The sequence below is a fragment of the Sander vitreus genome, chromosome 12 (genome assembly GCF_031162955.1).
Source record: "Sander vitreus isolate 19-12246 chromosome 12, sanVit1, whole genome shotgun sequence".
NCBI lineage: Eukaryota > Metazoa > Chordata > Actinopteri > Perciformes > Percidae > Sander > Sander vitreus.
Genome location: NC_135866.1, coordinates 11,218,613 through 11,238,747, shown reverse-complemented (window position 1 = coordinate 11,238,747; position 20,135 = coordinate 11,218,613). Strand labels below are relative to the sequence as shown.

General features: G+C 43.0%; 1 protein-coding gene across 1 annotated transcript in view; it reads left to right on the top strand.

Annotated features, from left to right (window-relative positions):
- The first annotated feature begins 4,101 nt into the window (after nucleotides 1-4,101).
- The window catches only part of ptch2 (patched 2), a 30,204-nt gene continuing 14,170 nt past the window's right edge, over nucleotides 4,102-20,135 (top strand). Inside the window, exons 1-8 of the mRNA XM_078263764.1 lie at nucleotides 4,102-4,714; nucleotides 6,365-6,557; nucleotides 15,819-16,008; nucleotides 16,096-16,165; nucleotides 16,263-16,354; nucleotides 18,741-18,849; nucleotides 18,955-19,041; nucleotides 19,180-19,301. Coding sequence (XP_078119890.1) covers nucleotides 4,568-4,714; nucleotides 6,365-6,557; nucleotides 15,819-16,008; nucleotides 16,096-16,165; nucleotides 16,263-16,354; nucleotides 18,741-18,849; nucleotides 18,955-19,041; nucleotides 19,180-19,301 — 1,010 coding nt within the window. The 5' untranslated portion in view covers nucleotides 4,102-4,567. The remainder of the gene's footprint in view (nucleotides 4,715-6,364; nucleotides 6,558-15,818; nucleotides 16,009-16,095; nucleotides 16,166-16,262; nucleotides 16,355-18,740; nucleotides 18,850-18,954; nucleotides 19,042-19,179; nucleotides 19,302-20,135) is intronic.

The following is a 20,135-nucleotide window of genomic DNA, read 5'->3' as shown; positions in this document are numbered from 1 at the left end:
TCACTGTTGCTCCAGTAAAAAACAACAGTATTCATATATTTGATCCCTCTTTTATTCTACTCACTCATCCATCTTTACTTACTTCTCATGAGAAAAAAAAGAAGAAATGCAGTCATGAGCACTCACTGCCTCTCTCTTCGATAAATAAACACTCTCTGGGCCTGAACCCTGGGCGTCTCGGCTGTTGTGAGACGGCTGAGTGCCAGAGCGGTTCCGTAGCTCTGCCTATAGCACATACAGAACCCCGGACGGACAGCCAGCCATGCATGCATGGATGAACGGATGGATGGATGGAGTCACTGGGGAGACATGAAAAAGAGGAATGGAGATAGGGGGGGAGGAAGGAGGAAGAGCAGGAGTAGAGAAGCAGATGAAACAGAGGGGAAAGATGAAGGTGTTAAGAATAAATCAGAAATAAAAGGCAGAGGTAGCTGAGCGGTTATATTGCATGCCATAGCCACAACGTCCTGGGTTCGATTCCAGCCTCTGGGCCTTCATTGCATGTCTTACCCTTCTCTCTCCCCCATTTCATCTGTCAAATAAAGGCAAAAATGCCCTAAAAAACTAATCTTAAAAAATGGACAAGTAGAGGAGATAAAAATGGAGAGGATAAAGAGAGGGAAGGAGGGAGGGAGGGATGGAGGGAGAGGGACCATGTGGGACACAGGACATGGAGAAGGGAATGAGGGAGAGAAGGCTTGGGCGGTTTGTGTTTGGAGGCCGGGGCAGTGTGATGGCAGATATCTGCACAGCGCATGGTCATCTCAGATGGTTTATTTATCCAAGGCCTCCAGACCAGGCCTCGGACCTCCCTGAGTTTGTTAGGCTTGAAGGGGCCCCCTACTACACAACCCAATTCCTCACATTCCACATTAGCTCCCATTTCCAGCTGCCTGTTTCCCTCTACCACTCAACCCGACCCAACCCAGTCCAGGCAAACTATACCCAGTTCCAGCAAAGCAGAAACAGTGGCCTAACCAGTGCCACTACAGAAACGTGAGCGGGTTACAAGAATGTATGGTCGCCTTCATTTGGACAGATGGGTGAGGAGGTACGTTTGTATAGATATTTAGACCTGTGTATCATTTAACTGCCACAGAGAGCTGTGGTGTGGTGGTAAATGACAAGTTTACAACAGTATCTGTGATATACGTTCCAAGTCAATAGATAGACTGATGCAGTCAGTGGATACATCCTGTTTATCCAAGATAAACCAAGAGATTTGAGGAGACCAGTAGAAAAGCTTGACTCCACTATTATTTCTTTTAGACATGTATGGCTTTAAAATTGCATCTTTAGCTGCATCTGTGTTGCTTTTTTTCTAACTAAAGACTTAGTGTTAAAATGTAATATTGCCTATTTCTGCCCACATTTATTTATTTGGAGTATAGGAACGCCGAATAAAATGAAGATCTGAAATAAAAAGTTAAAAGAGGTAGTGATAGATAATGAGATAATGAATGAGTTGATGATAATGATAGTGAATGAGTTGCACAGCCTTTTAATCTATTTAATAGCCCAATTTCTAAGAAATGTTTGATTATTTAGCCAGACTGGTGACTTGTGGTCTTTACTCTGACATATTTCAGTGAACAAAATCCCACTTTTGAAGTAAACGCAAACAAAACAATTTAGAGCTTTATCATAATTTATTTTATAATGATTGTTAACAGTGGTTGAAGAAGTATTCGGACCCCTCACTTATATAAAAGTACCAATACAACAAAAGAAAAAAAATCATTAGCCTACAAGTAAAAGTCCTGCATTCACAACCTTATTTAAAGGTCCAATGTGTAGGAATTTCTCTCATCTAGCATTGAGATCATATATCGCAATCAACTCTTTCGCGCCACGCAGTTCAAAGTACGTATTACAGCTACGGTAGCCTTCACACTTCAAAAAGCCGGTCTCTTGCTCTTTTCAATTTCCGTTTTCTTTTTCTGGGTGAAGAAGAAGACTCCTGTTCCTGAAATTTGGATTTTGAATATGTGTGGTCCTCCATGTTTCCTTCTTCAAACTTGCCAGGGCCGGGAAGCTACGACACCCATTAGCAGCATTAGCAGCAGCTGTGAGTTTATCATGTGACAGCAAAAACACGAAAGGTGGCGCAGCATGTCCTGTATGTCCCTTACCGGCTAACGTATTTCAAGATGGCGCATGAATATGGAGCATCTACCCCTGTTGTTTAACTCTTTATGGATGTCAATTTAAAAATGTACAATATGTTCAGTTCATGAACATCATCATTTTCATCCTGACAGTCACTTTCATACAACTTTCACAACATGTTGGATATACAGTAGCTTGGTATGTAATACTTTAAGTATTCAAGTACTAGACAAACATGTCAAATAAAGTAGATATGGTGTACTATACAACAATATAAAAAACATGTTATGTAAGTATAACATTGTATAAAATCTGTGAAGGTAAGACAAAATACAAACATATAAAGCTTGTGCATTTTATTTTTAACCAATAGACTTTCTGTTTCTTGTTTTGTCATTGTAAATTGCATATCTTTGGATTTTGGAGGCGTTATAGATATTTTCCACTTTGCTCTGATATTTTATAGAGTAAATGTTATTAATTAAATCAATCGGAAAAAAAAATATTGACAGATTATTCACTAATAAAAAATAATCATTATGTGCAGACCCAGATATGATCTCAAAATCATTTCAATTCATCTTAGACACTGAGTGTAAAAAAACAAACAATTTTGGGTGAATGGGAGCTGACTTCATTTGTTATTTCACGACTACAGTATTTATAAATATTTAATTATTATCTACTTCCTTACTTCTTTTCCTGATGAAGCACTACATTAAATAGACACAATGCTGATCCCCAGTACTTATAACAGTAACATTAGCGCACATCCACAATCTGTTTCCCGTGTCCTTTGTCTCCATGCATGTAAACAGTCATGATGGACATAATGGATTCGAGTGAACATACACCTACTGTAGCTGTCACAAACAGAATGAGCTTAGAGCACCGACACCTACATTCAAATTGCTTTACTTCAGCTTCGAATTGTTTTACAATCGCCCAAAGGTCCTCAAATTAGCACCGGCTACCTGACACATGTTCTACACAGCAGCACAGGTTGGTGTTTAGGCAGAGAATGTAAGTTGGTTAAGTGTTTCTTCTTCACCCCCATACTGTCATGAGTGGGGCCAATGGGTGCTTACATTAGCAAACCACCAAGACACTTCTTAACCTATTTTCTTTTCCTCCGAGAGATTAGAAACAATCAGGTCTGTCTAGTTCTTTCATTTTCAAATGTTGTTCTTAGGTGAACTGCTCTCAGAACTCATGAAATCATGCATTGCAATACATGGAAACTTTCCAGAAGTCTCCATAGAGATAAGGGTGTCACACTGAACCAGGCAGCTCCAAGGTGTGGTTCTATTTTCTAGGGTGTAAGAAGGCCTATCAACCTGCTTTTAGAAGCTTTAGGCCATAAGAGTTGAGGTTACAGCTGTTCGTGCTAAAAACCTACATGCACACTTCTTCTCACAGCTGCCTATAACACACTCCACTGGCAGCAAAGACGAGAGGGTAAAACAAATCTTTTGGGGTGTTCTGTAACAAATGTGAGGCTCCAAAAGATGGCCTTAAGTGATATGAAAAGTGCTGAAAGACGTGTAATTCTCCCATACAAAAATAAGTGAATCACATGTTTACATTCTTGTCTAAAAAGCTGAATTAAATTCTTTTTTTCTTTTTCTTTCACTGATTGTCCTTTGCTGATGAAACAGAAACACCGTGTGCGTGCGTGCGTGCGTGCGTGGCTGTGATATCAATAGATGGCATGTGCGATTGCTTCTTACAAACTGGAGGGCCCGGCCACTGGAAATAATGTTCACAGAGCAAGTGAGGCGGGCAGGCAGCAAGCTGTGTGCGTGAGTGCGCGCACGCGCGCGTGTGCGTACGTGCGTAGGTGCGTGCGCGGCTGTGCAGAGTTTATTGAAAGAGTTCCTCTCTCCCTCCCCCGTCCTCCTCCCCCGTCCTCCTCCCCTCCCTCCAGCCCAGGCAGCAGCAGCCTGGGTGGTCCCCCTCTCTCTCCACTTTGGTGAGCTGTTGCTTAGCAGCTAATAATAGGCGATGTTTGCAAAGTAATTTGCCTCTTCCTTGGCCAATGGGAGCCGGAGCACTTTTCCATCAAACCTCCCTTTTCAGGATTTGCCGAGAGGCGAACTTCTCCAAATGTTACCGCTACGGGATCGGAGTTAGACTTGACACGGACGGCTCAGACATAGGCTACTACTACTACTACTACTACTCCTAGCTACTACAACTACTACTCCTCTCTGAGACGTCGTTTCATAAACTACCGGGACGAATGAAGACTGAAGGATTTATACGGATTTCGGCGCATAATGTTGGGATGGAGTTTCGAGACTTGTTTGGCTCCAAGGAAGACTAGAAAACGTCTCTCTAATTTGTCGCCGGCGGTGCTGGATGCGCTCCTCTTCTATGTTGGATTATTGTCGTTTTTTCTGAACTCGCACCGATTCTCTGTCGCTTCGCTCTGCGCCCTGTTCACCCTCTTTGGACTATGGCCTCGGATCGCGGGGTCCCAGGGGCCGGCGTCTATGGAGATTTACCCCCGAGTTATACGCGCTCCCAGCAGCCTGCGAATCCAGACGTACTCCGGAGACCCAGCTACTGCCACGCTGCTTTCGCACTTAAACAGATCTCAAAGGTGATACAATGCTCGCAGTATAGTGTGGATTTACTATGAAGGCAGCTTTCATTCAGTCGGCAAATATGAATGAAAAGTCTTCAAAGGCAGCTTTTGATTTAGCCCTGATCTAATCGTGAGTTGAGGGCGCATGTGGGAATGTAGGGTAGGCTGAAGCAGCAGCTCCCAAACCGGGGTCCGGAGGACCAGCAGAGCTCCTCCGAGGGAGACGACAGTGCAATCAGGAGTCTTTCACTTTAACTGTTTATCATTTAGCGAAAGAAAAAAAGTATAGAAATTGTCATCAGAGGGTAAAATATAGGCTAGACAACAGAAATGTTATGCTTAATGCAACAAAACCTGTTTGAAGTCCGAGCTCGCATGACACATTGGGAACCCTCTTGAATAAATTTGTGTTTTATATTTGGCAGCTTGTTAACTTTGCTGTTTGTTTGAATGGACACCAGGCTCCCATTCATTTATGTTGCTAAAGCCAACGGGAGGGAGTGAGTGAGGGTTTGTTCCCATATCCCAGTCGTGTTGTGCGTGTTTTTGGCTTTGTGCAGGCAGCGGAGAGCGCACTGGCCCGGGGTCTGTTTGGAAATGTGGTGGGTCCTGTAAAGGAATTCACTGATTGAGTTTGATCTGACAAAGCATCTTTGGACCGCCCGGATGCTTGGACGTGTTTCAGCACTGCTGAGAGAAACCACAACACCAGTGCAATGTCGTCTGCAGCAGTGACATTTGTAGCACAGGAACTGAATGGTTCGCCCTAAAGTCGAGATTCTAACAGATATTTTACAAATTAGAGGGAAAAAACTGTAGCTTACGGGGAAATAGATGTCAGCTGAAACTTTATTTATCACCAGCTCATTTTGTTAGTATTAGTTTAGACTCATGCAACAAGTGATTGAACAAGGCTTCCACTTACCCAAATAGTTGGAGAATAAAAACAGTTAACCACCAATATGCTGTTCAACAGCAGTACACATACTGTATGGTGATAGCTTTAAGTATTGCATTCTCACTAAAGACCAGATTCATATAAGGTGTCTCATATAGAGTGACACCTTTTCGATAAGGTTGATAAGGCTTCGACTGCAACTATATTCTGAGTTTTTACAATTACAGTAGCTTCCATTAAGTCCTGGGTTTGTTCTGTATTGATGAAAATTGTGTTTTTTTAAGCTCTTTTTCAACGCTGTTTCTCTTGAATCTGTACATTTAAACTGTTAGAAACTAGTTTCCCCCGAAGACTTAACATTAGTACAAATCATTGCCACAGCTGTGCAGATTAAATCATCTCAGATGTGGGGTGTCATGGGAGATCCTGTCCCGGGTATGAGGTTTTAGCAGCTCACACACTGTTGGTAGGACAGCACTGGCATCAAATCTGTGGTTAGCTAGTTAGCACCTTGACACCATGTTATACAAAGTGTCACCTTAAATTCCACAGAAAGACTCTCTGAATACAGATGCATGTGTTATCCAGTGTCTTGGATGTAAGTTGTCATTATGCTTCAGACATTCTTCACACTTGATACACATATAGAGATACAAACTACGAAACCTGCCTTTGTGGAGAGTTGTGCAATGATGCATTATTTATGTGTGGTAACATAGTGATATTAACTCTGTCCTTTTCTCGCCCTCCCTCCTGCTTCGAACTAGGGGAAGGCGGTAGGTCAGAAAGCTCCTCTGTGGATCCGGGCGAGGTTCCAGGCCCTCCTGTTCTCTCTGGGCTGCCACATCCAGAGGCACTGTGGGAAGGTCCTCTTTATTGGACTCTTAGTATTCGGGGCTCTGTCTGTGGGACTCAGAGTCGCAGCCATCGAAACGGACATCGAACAGCTATGGGTGGAAGGTGAGTTTGAGAGATTTCCATTGATCCTTTAAGCGATGTTCTTATGAAGCAGCAGACTCTGGTGTTGTTACTGTTTCGCACACAAATACTACATCACATATCCTTCAGGTGGCATCATTCTGTGAGTTTCGGTCTTAGGTCCATGGTTGGATATATATTGGATACTTTTTGTTCAGAAGAGTCAGCTGAGGGTAGGTTGTACATTTTGACAAGCTTGTTTTTCCCACTGGATTTAAGTGGAGGTTGAATGACAACAGTGGCTGGTGGGAAGATGCAGGGTGGCCATGATTAGTCATCTCGCTGTCATGGGAGGGCACTAGTTGTTCAGTGACTGATAGACTTACTGCTTTACTGGCCAAAATCAAGGAATAAGATAAGGAGGAGCTGGTTTCAAGTTGTTTTTATGTTTGTCTGTTAGAATTAGAATTGTCAACACCGCCATCACTGTATAGAAGGAATACTTGAACCAAATAGCTTGTAGATGAAGTATTAACTTCCTTTTGCATAGTAGTTCATGTCTCTGTTTCCTGTGTGTTGTGGATGGGGAATATAGTGTATGTTGTATTCTACAGTGTTCTCAGTGTTGTTCGCTTATGTCTGTTCATGTCTTAAAAAGTCACACTGTAACTAAGAAACCCAAACACACGACTGCATTACAATAGTCTATCTCCCTCTTCTGTCATACAGACGCTGACTATCTGTCGCTTGTCCTTTAGACATAACTGTGTTTGTGATTCTATGCTGACTCACAAAACTTTAGATTGGACAGTGCTCTCTTCTCCAATCTTTCTGTGCATTTTTAGATTCAGGTTATCTGTACATTTACAGGGGTAGATGCAGCTTTATTTGGTTTTTCACACTGGCCAAATTCCTTTTAAACCCCCAGGCTTTCAGTGCCGGGGCTGATCCCCGCAGCAGATGGACTGTGTGAATGGTTAGCCATCTTTGAGGGCTCTGACCCCTCCCCCCTCGGCTCCCTGTGTGGTCTCTAACTATTCTTGGATTCCATTCAACAAGAGGCAAGCAGGCAGGCAGGCAAGCAGGCACCACCTCCCTAAAACCCCCTCCCTCCTCCTCGCAAGAAGAAAAAATATAAGTGAATGCAGCTGAAGTTTACCCACCTGTTTTGCACACTCTAAAAGTGCTACAGCAGTTGGTGAATATAAACAGACTCTATGGGGTTTTTTAAGCCCACCATGTCACTAGGGGACGGGGACAGGCAGCTCCCATGGGAGCTGTGTGGAGGTGTTTGAGAAATCACACGCTGCTGGTGTCAGGAGAAGTGTTTTGAGGCTGTGCGCTTCACTTACACAGGAATTTAAATAAGTTCCTGTATCAGGCACAATTAAAAAAAAAAAATCTTGTGTAAATGTAGTCACTGAAATGATTAGCTTGATGCTACAAAAGCCTTCATTTTCAACAAAAGCAAGAGTTTGCATTTCCACAGTCTCTTTTTTCTTTGGTTTCATTTTGGTTAGTGTAAAGCTTCAGGATTACCTCTTGAGCTAATTGGCAGATCCATCTCTTAAAGGAGATGTTTAGATGTTTGTGTGCCAGTTGTTTTGCTGTGGGATTGAGAGAGTTGAACAGGGGGGTGCTGAAAAGGAATGCTGTGCCTTTAAGAGGCCGTGGCCATGTTTCTAAAGTTTCTGCCTGCCTTGTTTCCACCAATAGCCCATTGACAAAGCTGCTAGGGCCTCAATGGAGAGTAAAGTGGTTTGGTAACAAGGAGAGGTTAGTTCTCTCTCTCTCTCTCTCTCTCTCTCTCTCTCTCTCTCTCTCTCTCTCTAATAAGACAGCTGATTTCATATTAAGGGTATTTTCTTTCTACATTAGTTTTTAAGTTTTATTGTACTGTTTCTGTGCATATGTCTTAACTTAGAAGAAATTACATTTCTAATGCAATGTAATGGGTCTTCCAGATTGCAGCACAAACAAAGCTTTCCCACTTGTATCCTCATTTGTTCAGAATAAACTAGCTGTGAATTGACACCGTATGTGTTAACACTGCCAACATGGTGTGAGCTGTATATGTGTGTGTGTGTGTGTGTGTGTGTGTGTGTGTGTGTGTGTGTGTGTGTGTGTGTGTGTGTGTGTGTGTATGTGTAAGGGGCATACTAGAGGCCGCCCGCGCACTACTCACGCATAGGACACAAACACACACACTTGTCATCTTGGCCACCTTTAGTGTGTACACCCTGCCTAGCCGTCTGTCTGCCTGCCAGAATTTCCTGACTGCGTGCCCGTCTGTCTGCCTATGCTTTGTGTATGGCTGTTTACATGTCTACCTGTCTGTCTGCCTGCTCTGTGAAGTCAGGCCACCAGGGCTTTTTTAATTGCTTCCTCCCCTCCTACTCCAAAACAGTGTGAAGCAGAGCACAGCAGTGGAGTCTGTCTAGAGAGAGTAGACAGGGAGGTCGGTAAAGTTAGTGTCTCTGCTATGCGTACCTTCATTCATTCATTTCATTTATTACACAAGAAAATTTAAAAGCAACAATTAAGTTACAATAAATGGGCCTGACACAGTTTAAAAACTGGTTTACAGCAGGTTCCTGTTCTGCAGCAACATAGAACAATGAACACAACCTCGGCACATCCACACAGGACATCACCATTGACTAGACAGATACAAACAAACAAAACATTAAATATGGAAAAAAACAAACAATACATGAACAATCAGTGTGTGCAAGTATGAATCAAGAAGAAACAGTTTGCGATGCAAAGCAAATATACCTCCACTGTATGCAGCCTTTATTTCTATATTTCCTATCATTTCTGTTTGCCTTAAGGATACTTGTGCATTTGCGGGGGGGGGGGGGGGGGGGGGGGGGCAACAAAAGAGTACAAGGGTTAATCATGCCTTCAGTCCTCACACCTGTATAGGTAAGAATAAAAACCACAGTATCAGGGTGTTTAGTCTGACAGGGGGATTAAGGACTATTTCTGGTTTACTGCTCAGTGAGAATTTGAGACAGACATCACCCATCAAAATACCTTCATGTATTAACACAGGTCTTGTTTAACAAGCTGTGTTTTAACACAGAGTACCATATTTGTTTGGAAAGTGTCTGTAGACCTGAGGACAATATGACATTGATGGACACTATGTGAAGATGTTTTCATTATTTCTTCAGCATCATATATGATTTAAAAGTGCCTGGATTACATTATATTTATATAATTTCACCATTTCTGTTATTTCTCTGTAAATGAAGCTTTGCATACTGTAAACATACATTATCCTATATGATTTATGTTTATTATACAGCCTTCCCACCTTTGAGAGTGGGAAAGTTGGTGTGAGCTGAGCAACGTGTGACCCAGTCTGGGTGTTGTGTTGTCCACAAGCAGAAAAGAGAGCGAGAGATCGTAAAAAGAGGTGCAGGAAGAAGAGAAGGATGAGAGCAGACATTGGGGGGTTGGGGCAGAAACAGGGAGGAAGGTTTACAGCTAGGTGACACCTTTTTTCGCCGTTTTTATTTTGCCTTCCCTTGTCTTACTTGAACAAACATGAAGTGTGAGACTGTCTGAGGCATGTTGTGCTTCCACCATAAAGGACTGTGAGAGTTTGGATTTGTATGAGAGACAAGTTGCTTGCATAAGCTGGAATTTTTTACTCAAATCTGATTTCATTTTGCAATGTGTATAATTGTTTTAAGTCTTGTATGGTAAGACCTTTCAGCTCCGATTATTCCCCTTTTACAAAGGCCCATTTGAAAAGCTTGTTTGGGAAAAGAGAGGAAAGAAATGGCCTCCATGTAAAAGTGGTGGTGTTTACTCTTACATTAACTAAACTCATTCTTCTTGGCAAAGTTTGGGTGATGCATGACAGACATGTACACTCAAGCTGTCCAAATATGAGTGCAGTGAGACAGGGCCTATCTGGATAGCAGGCACACCACATGTCCCATAAAGAGACCATGTAGAAAGAGGATAGGAAAAGGGGAGGTAAAGACCATATACAGTCCACATTGCATGAATGCATAGAGACTGAAGCGCTAGCTTCGCCAGCTATCAATGAATCAGACCAAGAAACAGATTGATTAAAAGAGAGCCTGGATGAGGGAAAAGACGTCTGAGTTTGCGTAAACGAGCGAATGCACACGTGGGCATTTCGGCGTTTGGAGCAGTTTTTCTAAACAAACCTCAGAGCAGCACAGCAGGTAAATGCTATAATTCATCGGAGCGCACACAGCGCCCCAGTTCAGACAGAGAAAGGGAGCTCTATGAGGCATTATTGGAGGTGAATAGCACACGGTGGTGCCCCAGCTAGATAAATAAACTCCCAGCGCTCAGGGCCCAGGACCTCACTGGTAGAGAGAACAAACAAGACCAGAGTCAACCTGGGTCACTTCTAAATGTTTATTTCACCCCCCTTCCCGCCATCCTTCAATCCAGGTCTCCCTCATTCCATCCCCTTTTTCAGCACCCCCCCCAACACACACACACACACACACACACACACACACACACACACACACACACACACACACACACACACACTCTTTAACAGTCAGACCAAGACCACCCTCCAACAAATAAACACACATTGAGCAGCTATAGATACATATCATAGACACATGGTCTTCATGATATAGGAAACACACAGACTGCTCCCTACCTGTCTTTTTGAAGCAGCAATTTTAAAACATCATTTGGCCACATTTACCGTGGTAATTTCAAACAAATCTTTATACTGTTATTTTGGTGCCAATGCTTTTATAAAAAAGTCTTTGCAACATTGAATGCAAAGTACTGAGAAAGGGTGCAATGCAATTGAAAATGGGATAATGAAAACTCAATCAATATAATGTGGCACCCTTTCTTTCCTAGCTGAAGAGCAACCTTTGTCTTTGGTCTGCGCGAAATAAGGTGGCACCAGTCACCTTCGAGTTTGCACCATTTTGCCTCTGTCTTTACACCATGAACGTATAAAAAGTAAAGGGAGAGGGAGAAAGGCTGAACATTTTCTTGGTACTTGGGAGGGAAAAAAGAAATGGTTCTTGGGCTCAATAAATTCATTTCTCATCTGAATGAGACCAGCAACGTGGAAAAATTTTGCCTTTCAGGCAGGGATGAATGTATGTTTCAACCACACATTAAGCAGTATTAGCGGTCAGTGGAGTGTCTAATGTGACTATTTTTCACAGTGGCCAACTCTGCCCATGATTAGCATAATTAGCAGAGGCAAGCCTATACATATGGAAATAGAAAGTGCCTAAATGCCAACCCTGGTGGAAATTTATGTGTGGTGGCTAACACCACTGGCACATCTGAATAGAATGTAAGTGAAACTGATTTTTCCTGTTGTTTTCGCTGTTTTATACTGTTTTTAAGGTGTGATCTCAGGGTGGTTTTTTTTTCATAATGGTGGAAGCTGCAGGATTTAAACACATTGAAACTGATCAATTTCTCGTGTTCACACATTAATTAGGATTTTGTCCCACTCAAAAAACCCAACTGTCTCTGACGATTAATGAACAGATAGGCTAGAGCGTGCATGTGAAGACAAAAACACACACACTGTATTTCTATAGGTAAGATACCAAAGTGCCAGCTTCTCTTTTTTGCCCCCAGCCTCACCCTCCCACCGCCAGCTCTGGCATTGTTTTACAGGCTGGGAAAGTTTTGGTCCATTTGCTTTATTTTATTCTGCTGTTTGTTGGGAAACATCTGAAAGAAATTGAAGGGTTGAATGACAAAAGGGTCTGCATTCAGTCTGGAGCTGCTGCACTGAAGGACTGTATGGAGGAACGGCCCATCTGCTGGGGGCAGCCTGCTTTAGGCGGTGCCCTGGCTAGGGAATGCCATAGGGCAGGGTTGGGCTGAGGACCCAAAGTTCTGGTAAGTTCACATGTGACAAAAGGAGGTTTTTCTTGTGATGCTGGATTCCAGGCCAGGAGAATAAGTTTCTCATTTGGCTCCTTTGCTGAAAATCAAAAGAAATAAAGGACCTCTATTGGAGGACATTGTGAGAGAAAGAAACGGCTAAGAGAAAAAGTCAGTGATGGATAGAAGATGGCAACCAAGGGATAGCTTTATGTCTTTTTTATATTGTTGCTACTCTGTGGAGGCCATTCTTTTTCTTTCCCTTAAATCTTTTATTAAAGGAGGTTCTGTGTAGAAAGTGGCTGTTCATTACTCATTACTTCATATGTGGCCATGCCGTGTATTATCCGGAAAGGGTAACTTCCAATGCACTTTGTAGCAGGTAAATGCATACATGTCACTTTCAGCCCTCTTCGTCTTGGGTCTTCCTCCATAGCAGCGTGGGGCCTTTCAGAGGCCCCCTAATCCAGCTAATCTACCACACTGAACTTTGAAGGTGGCCTGGTCTGACCTATCATGGCCTGGAACTGGGACTAGGCCTGTAAGCCATGAAGACAACATAGAATAGAATAGAATACATTTGAAGCACAGCACTTTAATGGCCCTGCCTCTGCCCTAGAAGCCAGATGTGAGAAGCCACACATATTTCACCAAGTTAGGGGATTCTGTGTGTTCGCCTTTTGGAGGGTCAGGTGGAGAGGAAATGACAGAGTCCAGTGTTTCAACCAGTGTGTACACACACACACACACACACACACACACACACACACACACACACACACACACACACACACACACAGAGGCACATGTACACACATTCATATACATATTACATTTGTACACAGCCATGAAACCATGTCAAGGCTTGTTGTGACATTTTTCAATTGCTTTTCACTTTCCCGAAGGCGTAGCTGTTGTGAAATTGCTTTTAGTGGTAAAGCTAGTAAATGAAATCAGATGTTGCACACAGCAAAGTTGAATTTTTGCTAAAATTTGTAAGATGGTGGTCGAGTTTCTCAAAAACATCCAATGACAGAACTATGGAAGTGATTTAGAAGGAGTTGTGATCATTTTATGATTCCTTTTTTTTTTATTATATACTTTTTCATTTTTTATCATGTTGTCAAACATGTTATGTTACAAAATTGCTAATGTACTAAAATTACCAGCAACTGGGGTGTTAAAACCCTGGGTTTCCACAGTCAAAGGCGCTTTCTTCCCAGGGTGGGAAATGTTTCAGGAACTGTCTCTTTAAGGCTGTGTGGAGCGCAGGCTGAGTGCAGGGAGAGGGTAGGGGGGATTGAAAAAGAGTGAGAATGAAGTAGAAAACGAGAAAGAGGGAGTAAAGGAGAAGAGAACCCAGGATATAGAAAGAAAGACAGCTAAGAAAAGAAAGGACAAGGTTTCCTCTTGAGTGAGCGGTGAGCTGAGCAGAGCTGAACTGAGCGGAGTAGTTGCAAAGCTGAGAGTTGGGTGGTTGGGGCCGGACCAGGGGTTGAGGAGAGAAGGCGAGAAAGAGAGAGAGAGAAGAGAGAGGACTGACTGGCTGCCTGGGTGGTCCAGATGGGAGGAACGAGACACAAATAGCTATAATTTACTTCAGGAGGCCTGTAATTACAGAGCCAGAGTATCTCCGAGCCACCCAGTTCCTGTTGGGATCAAAACCCCACACTGCAGAGGTTAACATACGAAATGTCAAAAAAGGTTTAACAGATGTCAAAGAGGTCCACGAACGGAAAGGGTTCCATTTTGTAGTAGCCTTTTTTGATTGGAAATCTGTGTGGCAAGGAAACTGGGTGGAGTCGGGCAGAACTGTACCTCTAAGCACCGTTTTTACACCAAGTCAGATTCTTTGTACATGCACTTGACAGTGTGAAAATGGTTAAATAAAAGTCAAACAAACATCTTTATCTTCTCAACTACAAATGTCTTGAGATTATTCTTTTTGTTGTTGTGGCTCCCTTGGAATAAAGGCTTTTTTTTAAATGTCTCAACTTAAAAAAAAATTGTACAACCAGATGTGCAAAGGATCCATCCAGCGAGAACATTTTGAGGTTTTTTTTTTCTTTTTGGGATGCACTGAGCCAGACACTCAAAAATAAGAGACTTATGACTGCAAAATAACGAGGTGTCCTTATATTCTGAAGCCCCTGTGTAGGTAATTAAAACCTTGAAAGCAAATAAATATTGGACTGTGTCTCTAAGGCCCAGAGTTCTAACCTGATCTCACACTTTTGCGGCGTAGGCTGAATAGTTTGTTTTTTCTTTTCTCCCCATCAATTATAGGAGCCTGCTCCAGGCTAGGGGGAGGTGCAGAGAGCATGAGGGGAAGAGAGAAAGAAAGAAAGAAAGAAAGAAAGAAAGAAAGAAAGAGAAATAAAGATGGAGACAGACACAGAGAAAGATGGAGGCAGGAGCTATATAGAGTATAAAGAGTATGAGAGGAATAGATGCAGTCAGGATTGAGTGCAGCGTAGGGAAAGCGAGTAAAAGAGTGACGAGAGTTAGAATTAAGAAGGAGGTAGCCCTTGTTTCCAAACTCCCCCCTTCCCTCCCTCTCTTTCTCTCTCTGGGGTTGTCATGTAGTGGGACAGCGAGAGGGGCAGACGGGCACTCTGTGATCCAGCGCGGCATGTTTCATGTCCACTTGGCACAGGCACAGATCCCCCCGGCTGGCAAACTCTTTTCAGGGCAACCTCCTGTAATTAGGGGGCTGGAGTCTACCGCACAGCACAACATAGCTCTCTCTCTCTCTCTCTGTTATTTTGTCATGCCCTTTCTATCTGTTTTTTGTTCATCACCACCTCTGACATCTAATAGCTCTCTCTCTCTATGAATCTATTTCATATTCTCCTTGTATCTCCAAGTTCTTTGATGTCTTTTACTCCCAACTTTTGTGTGCCATATCAACACCACCACTTGCTGATCCCCCTTAACCAACTTTTCTCTTCTCATTATGATCTTTTCTCATGTACTCAACATGTCTAAATCAATATCTGCTGTCCTGAGCAGAGTAGCAGAGGGTTTTGGGGCATCAGAGCGTTGGTTTTCCAAATGAATAGGGCACATCTGTTTCGCAGAAGGAGCCAATGAGAAGCTGTATTACTCATTTCTCTTGGCCAGACGCTGGCTTGTGTGAAGTGCCTTCAAAACCAACACTGGCAAGGGCCAAGGGCGTTGGTCGATATATGTGTGTGTTCTTGTGTTAGTGTGATACACACTTTGTTATAGGATCCAAATGTGTGTGTGGGTATGTGTGTCTTTTGCATGAAGTATGTACATCAGAAATTCTGTGCTAATGTATGACTAATATACAGTGTCTATCTATCTATCTATCTATCTATCTATCTATCTATCTATCTATCTATCTATCTATCTATCTATCTATCTATCTCAGTATTCATTTGTCCTTTATTCTTTGTTTTCTAGCTGGTAGTCGAGTGAGCACGGAGCTTCGCTACACCAAGGAGAAGCAGGGAGAGGAGTCAGTATTTACCTCACAGATGCTTATCCAGACCCCCAAAGAAGAGGGCACCAATATTCTTACCCAGGAGGCTTTGCTGGTTCACATGGAAGCCGCCCTGTCTGCCAGCAAGGTCCAGGTGTCACTGTTTGGAAAGTAAGTGGACCACAGACATGGTATGTGAAAAAGTTTCAAGTCGACAATAAAGTAGTTGTAAATTAAACATTGTTTTCTCTCTTGTAGGTCGTGGGATCTTAACAAAATATGCTATAAATCAGGAGTTCCTATTATAGAAAATGTCATGATTGAAAGGGTAAGTTCACAGCAAATTGATCTGTTATTCCTATATTTACATATTTTCCATTATTTGAGATCTTTAATCATGCTTCCTTTCTATTTCCTGATCCCAGATGATTGACAAGCTATTCCCCTGTATGATAATCACCCCATTGGACTGTTTTTGGGAAGGGGCCAAACTACAGGGAGGCTCCGCCTATTTACCGTAAGTCTTGGAATATTTGACTCAACTTACATTTTCTTTTTGCATATTAAAACATTTCATTGAAAGTCTTGGCTCTCCCTTTGCTGTCATTGCTTCCATCTGACTTGCGTTGCAGACTAGAGCTTTTGGAGGGGTCCGTAACTTTTAACACATGCTCGATGGAGACATACAGTTGGGCTTTCAGTATTCTGTCAGTGGGTACTGTGACTGACAGCGGCGGTCAGTAATAGAGTTCTTTTAGGGCCTAGAGAGGGACTGGAGGGGGGTGTCCTGACAGAGAAATTCAAAGAGAGAAAGTGAGGGAGAGATGCAGCAAGGGAGGGATGGAGAGAGAGAGAGGAGGATGGCTGCAGCAGCAACTGGGTGGTGGGTTGGTAGAAGGGAGGCGGCGGCGGTGGTGGCAGGGGAGCCCTTTGGGTCAGACAATGGTAAGCATTCTTTCAGTTTACGAGTGAGTGTCCATCAGTGCAGAGGCCCCGGAGGATGGAGGGGGGCCGGCTTTGTCAGCTCACGGCTAACACTCGGCATTCTCATGGTAATGCCCCGGGCTCCCAGCTCACAAGTTGTCCAACAAATAAAATGGGCAGTATTCATGCCTCAAGTCCCTCGAGAAAGACAGAGAGAGGCTACAAGACGGTTAACAGTGGAGTCTGGGCGTATTTGGCCATTTTCGGATTCAGGTTTTTTTTCTTCTTCTTTTTTCAGGACGAAGTTCTCTTGAGAAATTGAGTCACTGAAAGAGAGCTTTTTTTGGTCGTCAGGATTGATATTTCAATTGAGTCCTTAGTTTATAAAAGATAGTTTAGATCATAGCAGATGTTCCTTTGCAAACAAATTATTTGTTTATATTTCTGTCTCAAGCTGACAGCGGTATGTTGCATGACAAGCCAGCACATACAGAAACAAACACAAGTTTCCCATCCTTAGCATCTCCCGGTTGGCTTGTGTGAGCCACAGAGAGGGAGAAAGGGGTCTTGGATGATTCACACGTCTTCCAAGGATTGCTGTAAATCACACAGTGTTCAGCATCTGTTGTTATTTATTAATCATTTTCTTTACTCGTTTTTCAAGTGGAGCTGAAGGGAACTTGTGGTGGTCACTGAGGCCCGTGTCCCCCTCAGCTTCTGCTTCACTTCAGCTCTGGTTTTAAATGCAAAAAAAGAAGGGTGAGATGGAGAGAGAGAAAGGGGTAAAGGGAGAGAGGCAGTTTGGGAAAGAGAGTGAGGAATAGTGAGTGTGAGAGAGAGAGAGGGAGAGAGAGAGATGGAAAACTTGAGAGAACAAAGAGCAGCAATCTATGAAAAAACAAAAGGGCCCAAGCCCGGTTCACTCAAGCAAAAACTAGCTGATAAAGGAGTGTGTCTTTGCGAACAGCAGCAAAAGGGACCCTGGTATGTGGGAACAGGAGAGGAGCTCTCTTCATGAGCCATTGGAGGGAGCTTGGCCCCAGAGTTGAGATACTTTAGGATTCTTTTATTTCCATCTCTTTATGTCTGTCTTCTTTCTCACTTTGTCTCACTGCAGAAAATGTCCATCTTAAGTGTTTTCTTGCACTGAATCACAAAATCTTGCCAATAATGTAGCAGTATTATTTACTTTTTTGCTTATGCAATTTTAAGTACCAGGAGTCAATACTATTAAAGTGGATTGATTCATTTTCTGAAGGATAAATAAAACGTAAAAAAAAATTATTTTTCGATGCACCAGTAGGATATCTAGCTTTAAATTGATACTAATTTATTGGTCAAGACTTTAGGTAGACATTAGTGCCTTCAGCAAGTAGACTATAAATGTCAAAACTATGAGAAAGCCATTCATTTTAATAGATTAGAGTAGATTTATAGAAGTTATTATAGAGCAAATTATGAATATATCTCAAAGAGGAGGATGGTGGTACAGGTGAGGCTGAGCATTGAGTTTATTTGTCCGTGAACATCACACAACAAACAGTGTAAGAGTTCCCCCTTTGTTTCTCCTCTTATTCCCCACCTATATCCCTCCTATCCATCCTCCCAACCTTACCCCTTCCCTCCCTCCTTATCAAGACGTTTGGGAGGCAAAGGTAATCGTTATGACTCAGTGCAGGACATTGAGGAATGGAAGTGAGCAGGCAGCCACTGTGCCTTTTCCGCGGGCATTGTGGCAGCGTGAAACAGGATAATAAACGCCATTTTATCCTGTATCTGCAGCTAGCCTCCTGCGTAGCCCGGCACAACCAGGGAAAGAGAATTAAAGAATCATAGTTTTTTTCTGCTCACAGTAAAGAATAGCAGGAATGCAGAGCCATGCAGACTTGCTGGCACACAGTGAAAAAAGTTATTTTTACAGTTACTTCTTCAAGTTATTGTCATCAGATGCTCATCATATGTGTGTCTTTGTTCTCCAGAGGTATGCCAGATATCCAGTGGATGAATCTAGATCCAGTCAAGCTGATGGAGGAGCTGAGTCAGTTCACCTCCCTGGAAGGATTTAAGGAGATGTTGGACAAAGCCCAGGTGGGACACACATATACAGACTTACTGAATGGACTACTCTTGTGAAAAATTGCTCGCTTTTTTTCCATGTACGGAAACGTTTTATAACGTTGTTTGATTCCTTAGGTGGGACATGCCTACATGAACAGGCCATGTCTAGACCCCTCACACCCTGACTGCCCTCTCAGTGCACCCAACAAGGAGCAAGGAGAGGTAATAACTCACACATAAGAAGTGAATCATTATATACAATAATTTGTACGTAGATGAAAGTAGCACTCATAACTACAAAAGCACCTAACATATTTCTCTATGTTTTTCTGTCTTTTCCTCTGCTGCTCGTCCATTCAGAGTCCTGACATTGCTGGGCGTCTCCAGGGTGGTTGCCATGGTTTCAGTCGGAAGTTCATGCACTGGCAGGAGGAGCTGATCCTGGGAGGGCGGGTCAAGAGCAGCCAGGATATTCTGCTGAGGTGTGTATTTATTATGACATGTAAAGAAAGATGAGACACTGCAGTTTGAGGGGATTTTACAGAGTATGTCTTAGGTTTGCTCTTGTCTTATTGGAGGATGTGATTGTAAAGGGGGTTGTGTGATCACCACCAGCTGAGCAGGCAGCCAGTCAGCTTGTGAGCCACTGTGATTGTGGAATCTGTGTAACCCTTAATAACCTAACAGACACATGCTAGGAATGCCTGGTACTGAGAGGGATCGGTTTCCTGAATGACCCCTGTCCAAGATAGGCCAATTAAAGATGATTGACAGACACATAAAGCCCCCCTACCCTGTTACACATTTGTTGTGTAAGGAACCAAAAAAGAAGGGGGAAAAAACACTCCAAATTTTTCTGAAGCTGACCTGTCAGTTTTTTCCTATTGATTTCAACTGGATTTAAAAGCATGGCCAATACAAATGGAGTGACAGCGTTGGGTCAGAGCCCAGATCATGATCCACAGAGGCCCAACAGAGCCTTGAATGAAAGAGGATTCCAGTCCCATCTGCAAGAGCCACACTTACTTATACTCTTGGATGTGATTTATGATCATTTCTTTCCCATTTTGAGCAGTGCTGCTGCTCGCTGTGTTGTGCCAAGAAAACCTAAGGACATCTGGGATCGCAGCCGGGAGACCGGCAGAAAGGCAGACTAGATAACACCTGCTTTTAGCTGCTTACATTGGCAGACAGACAAGCAGGCAGGCAGGCAGGCTGACAAATCCTCGAAGAAAAGGCACCTGCCTTTAGTCATTTACAGAAAAGGCATGTTCCTGTGTATGTTAAGGGATACCCAGATCTAAAACAGTCTGACT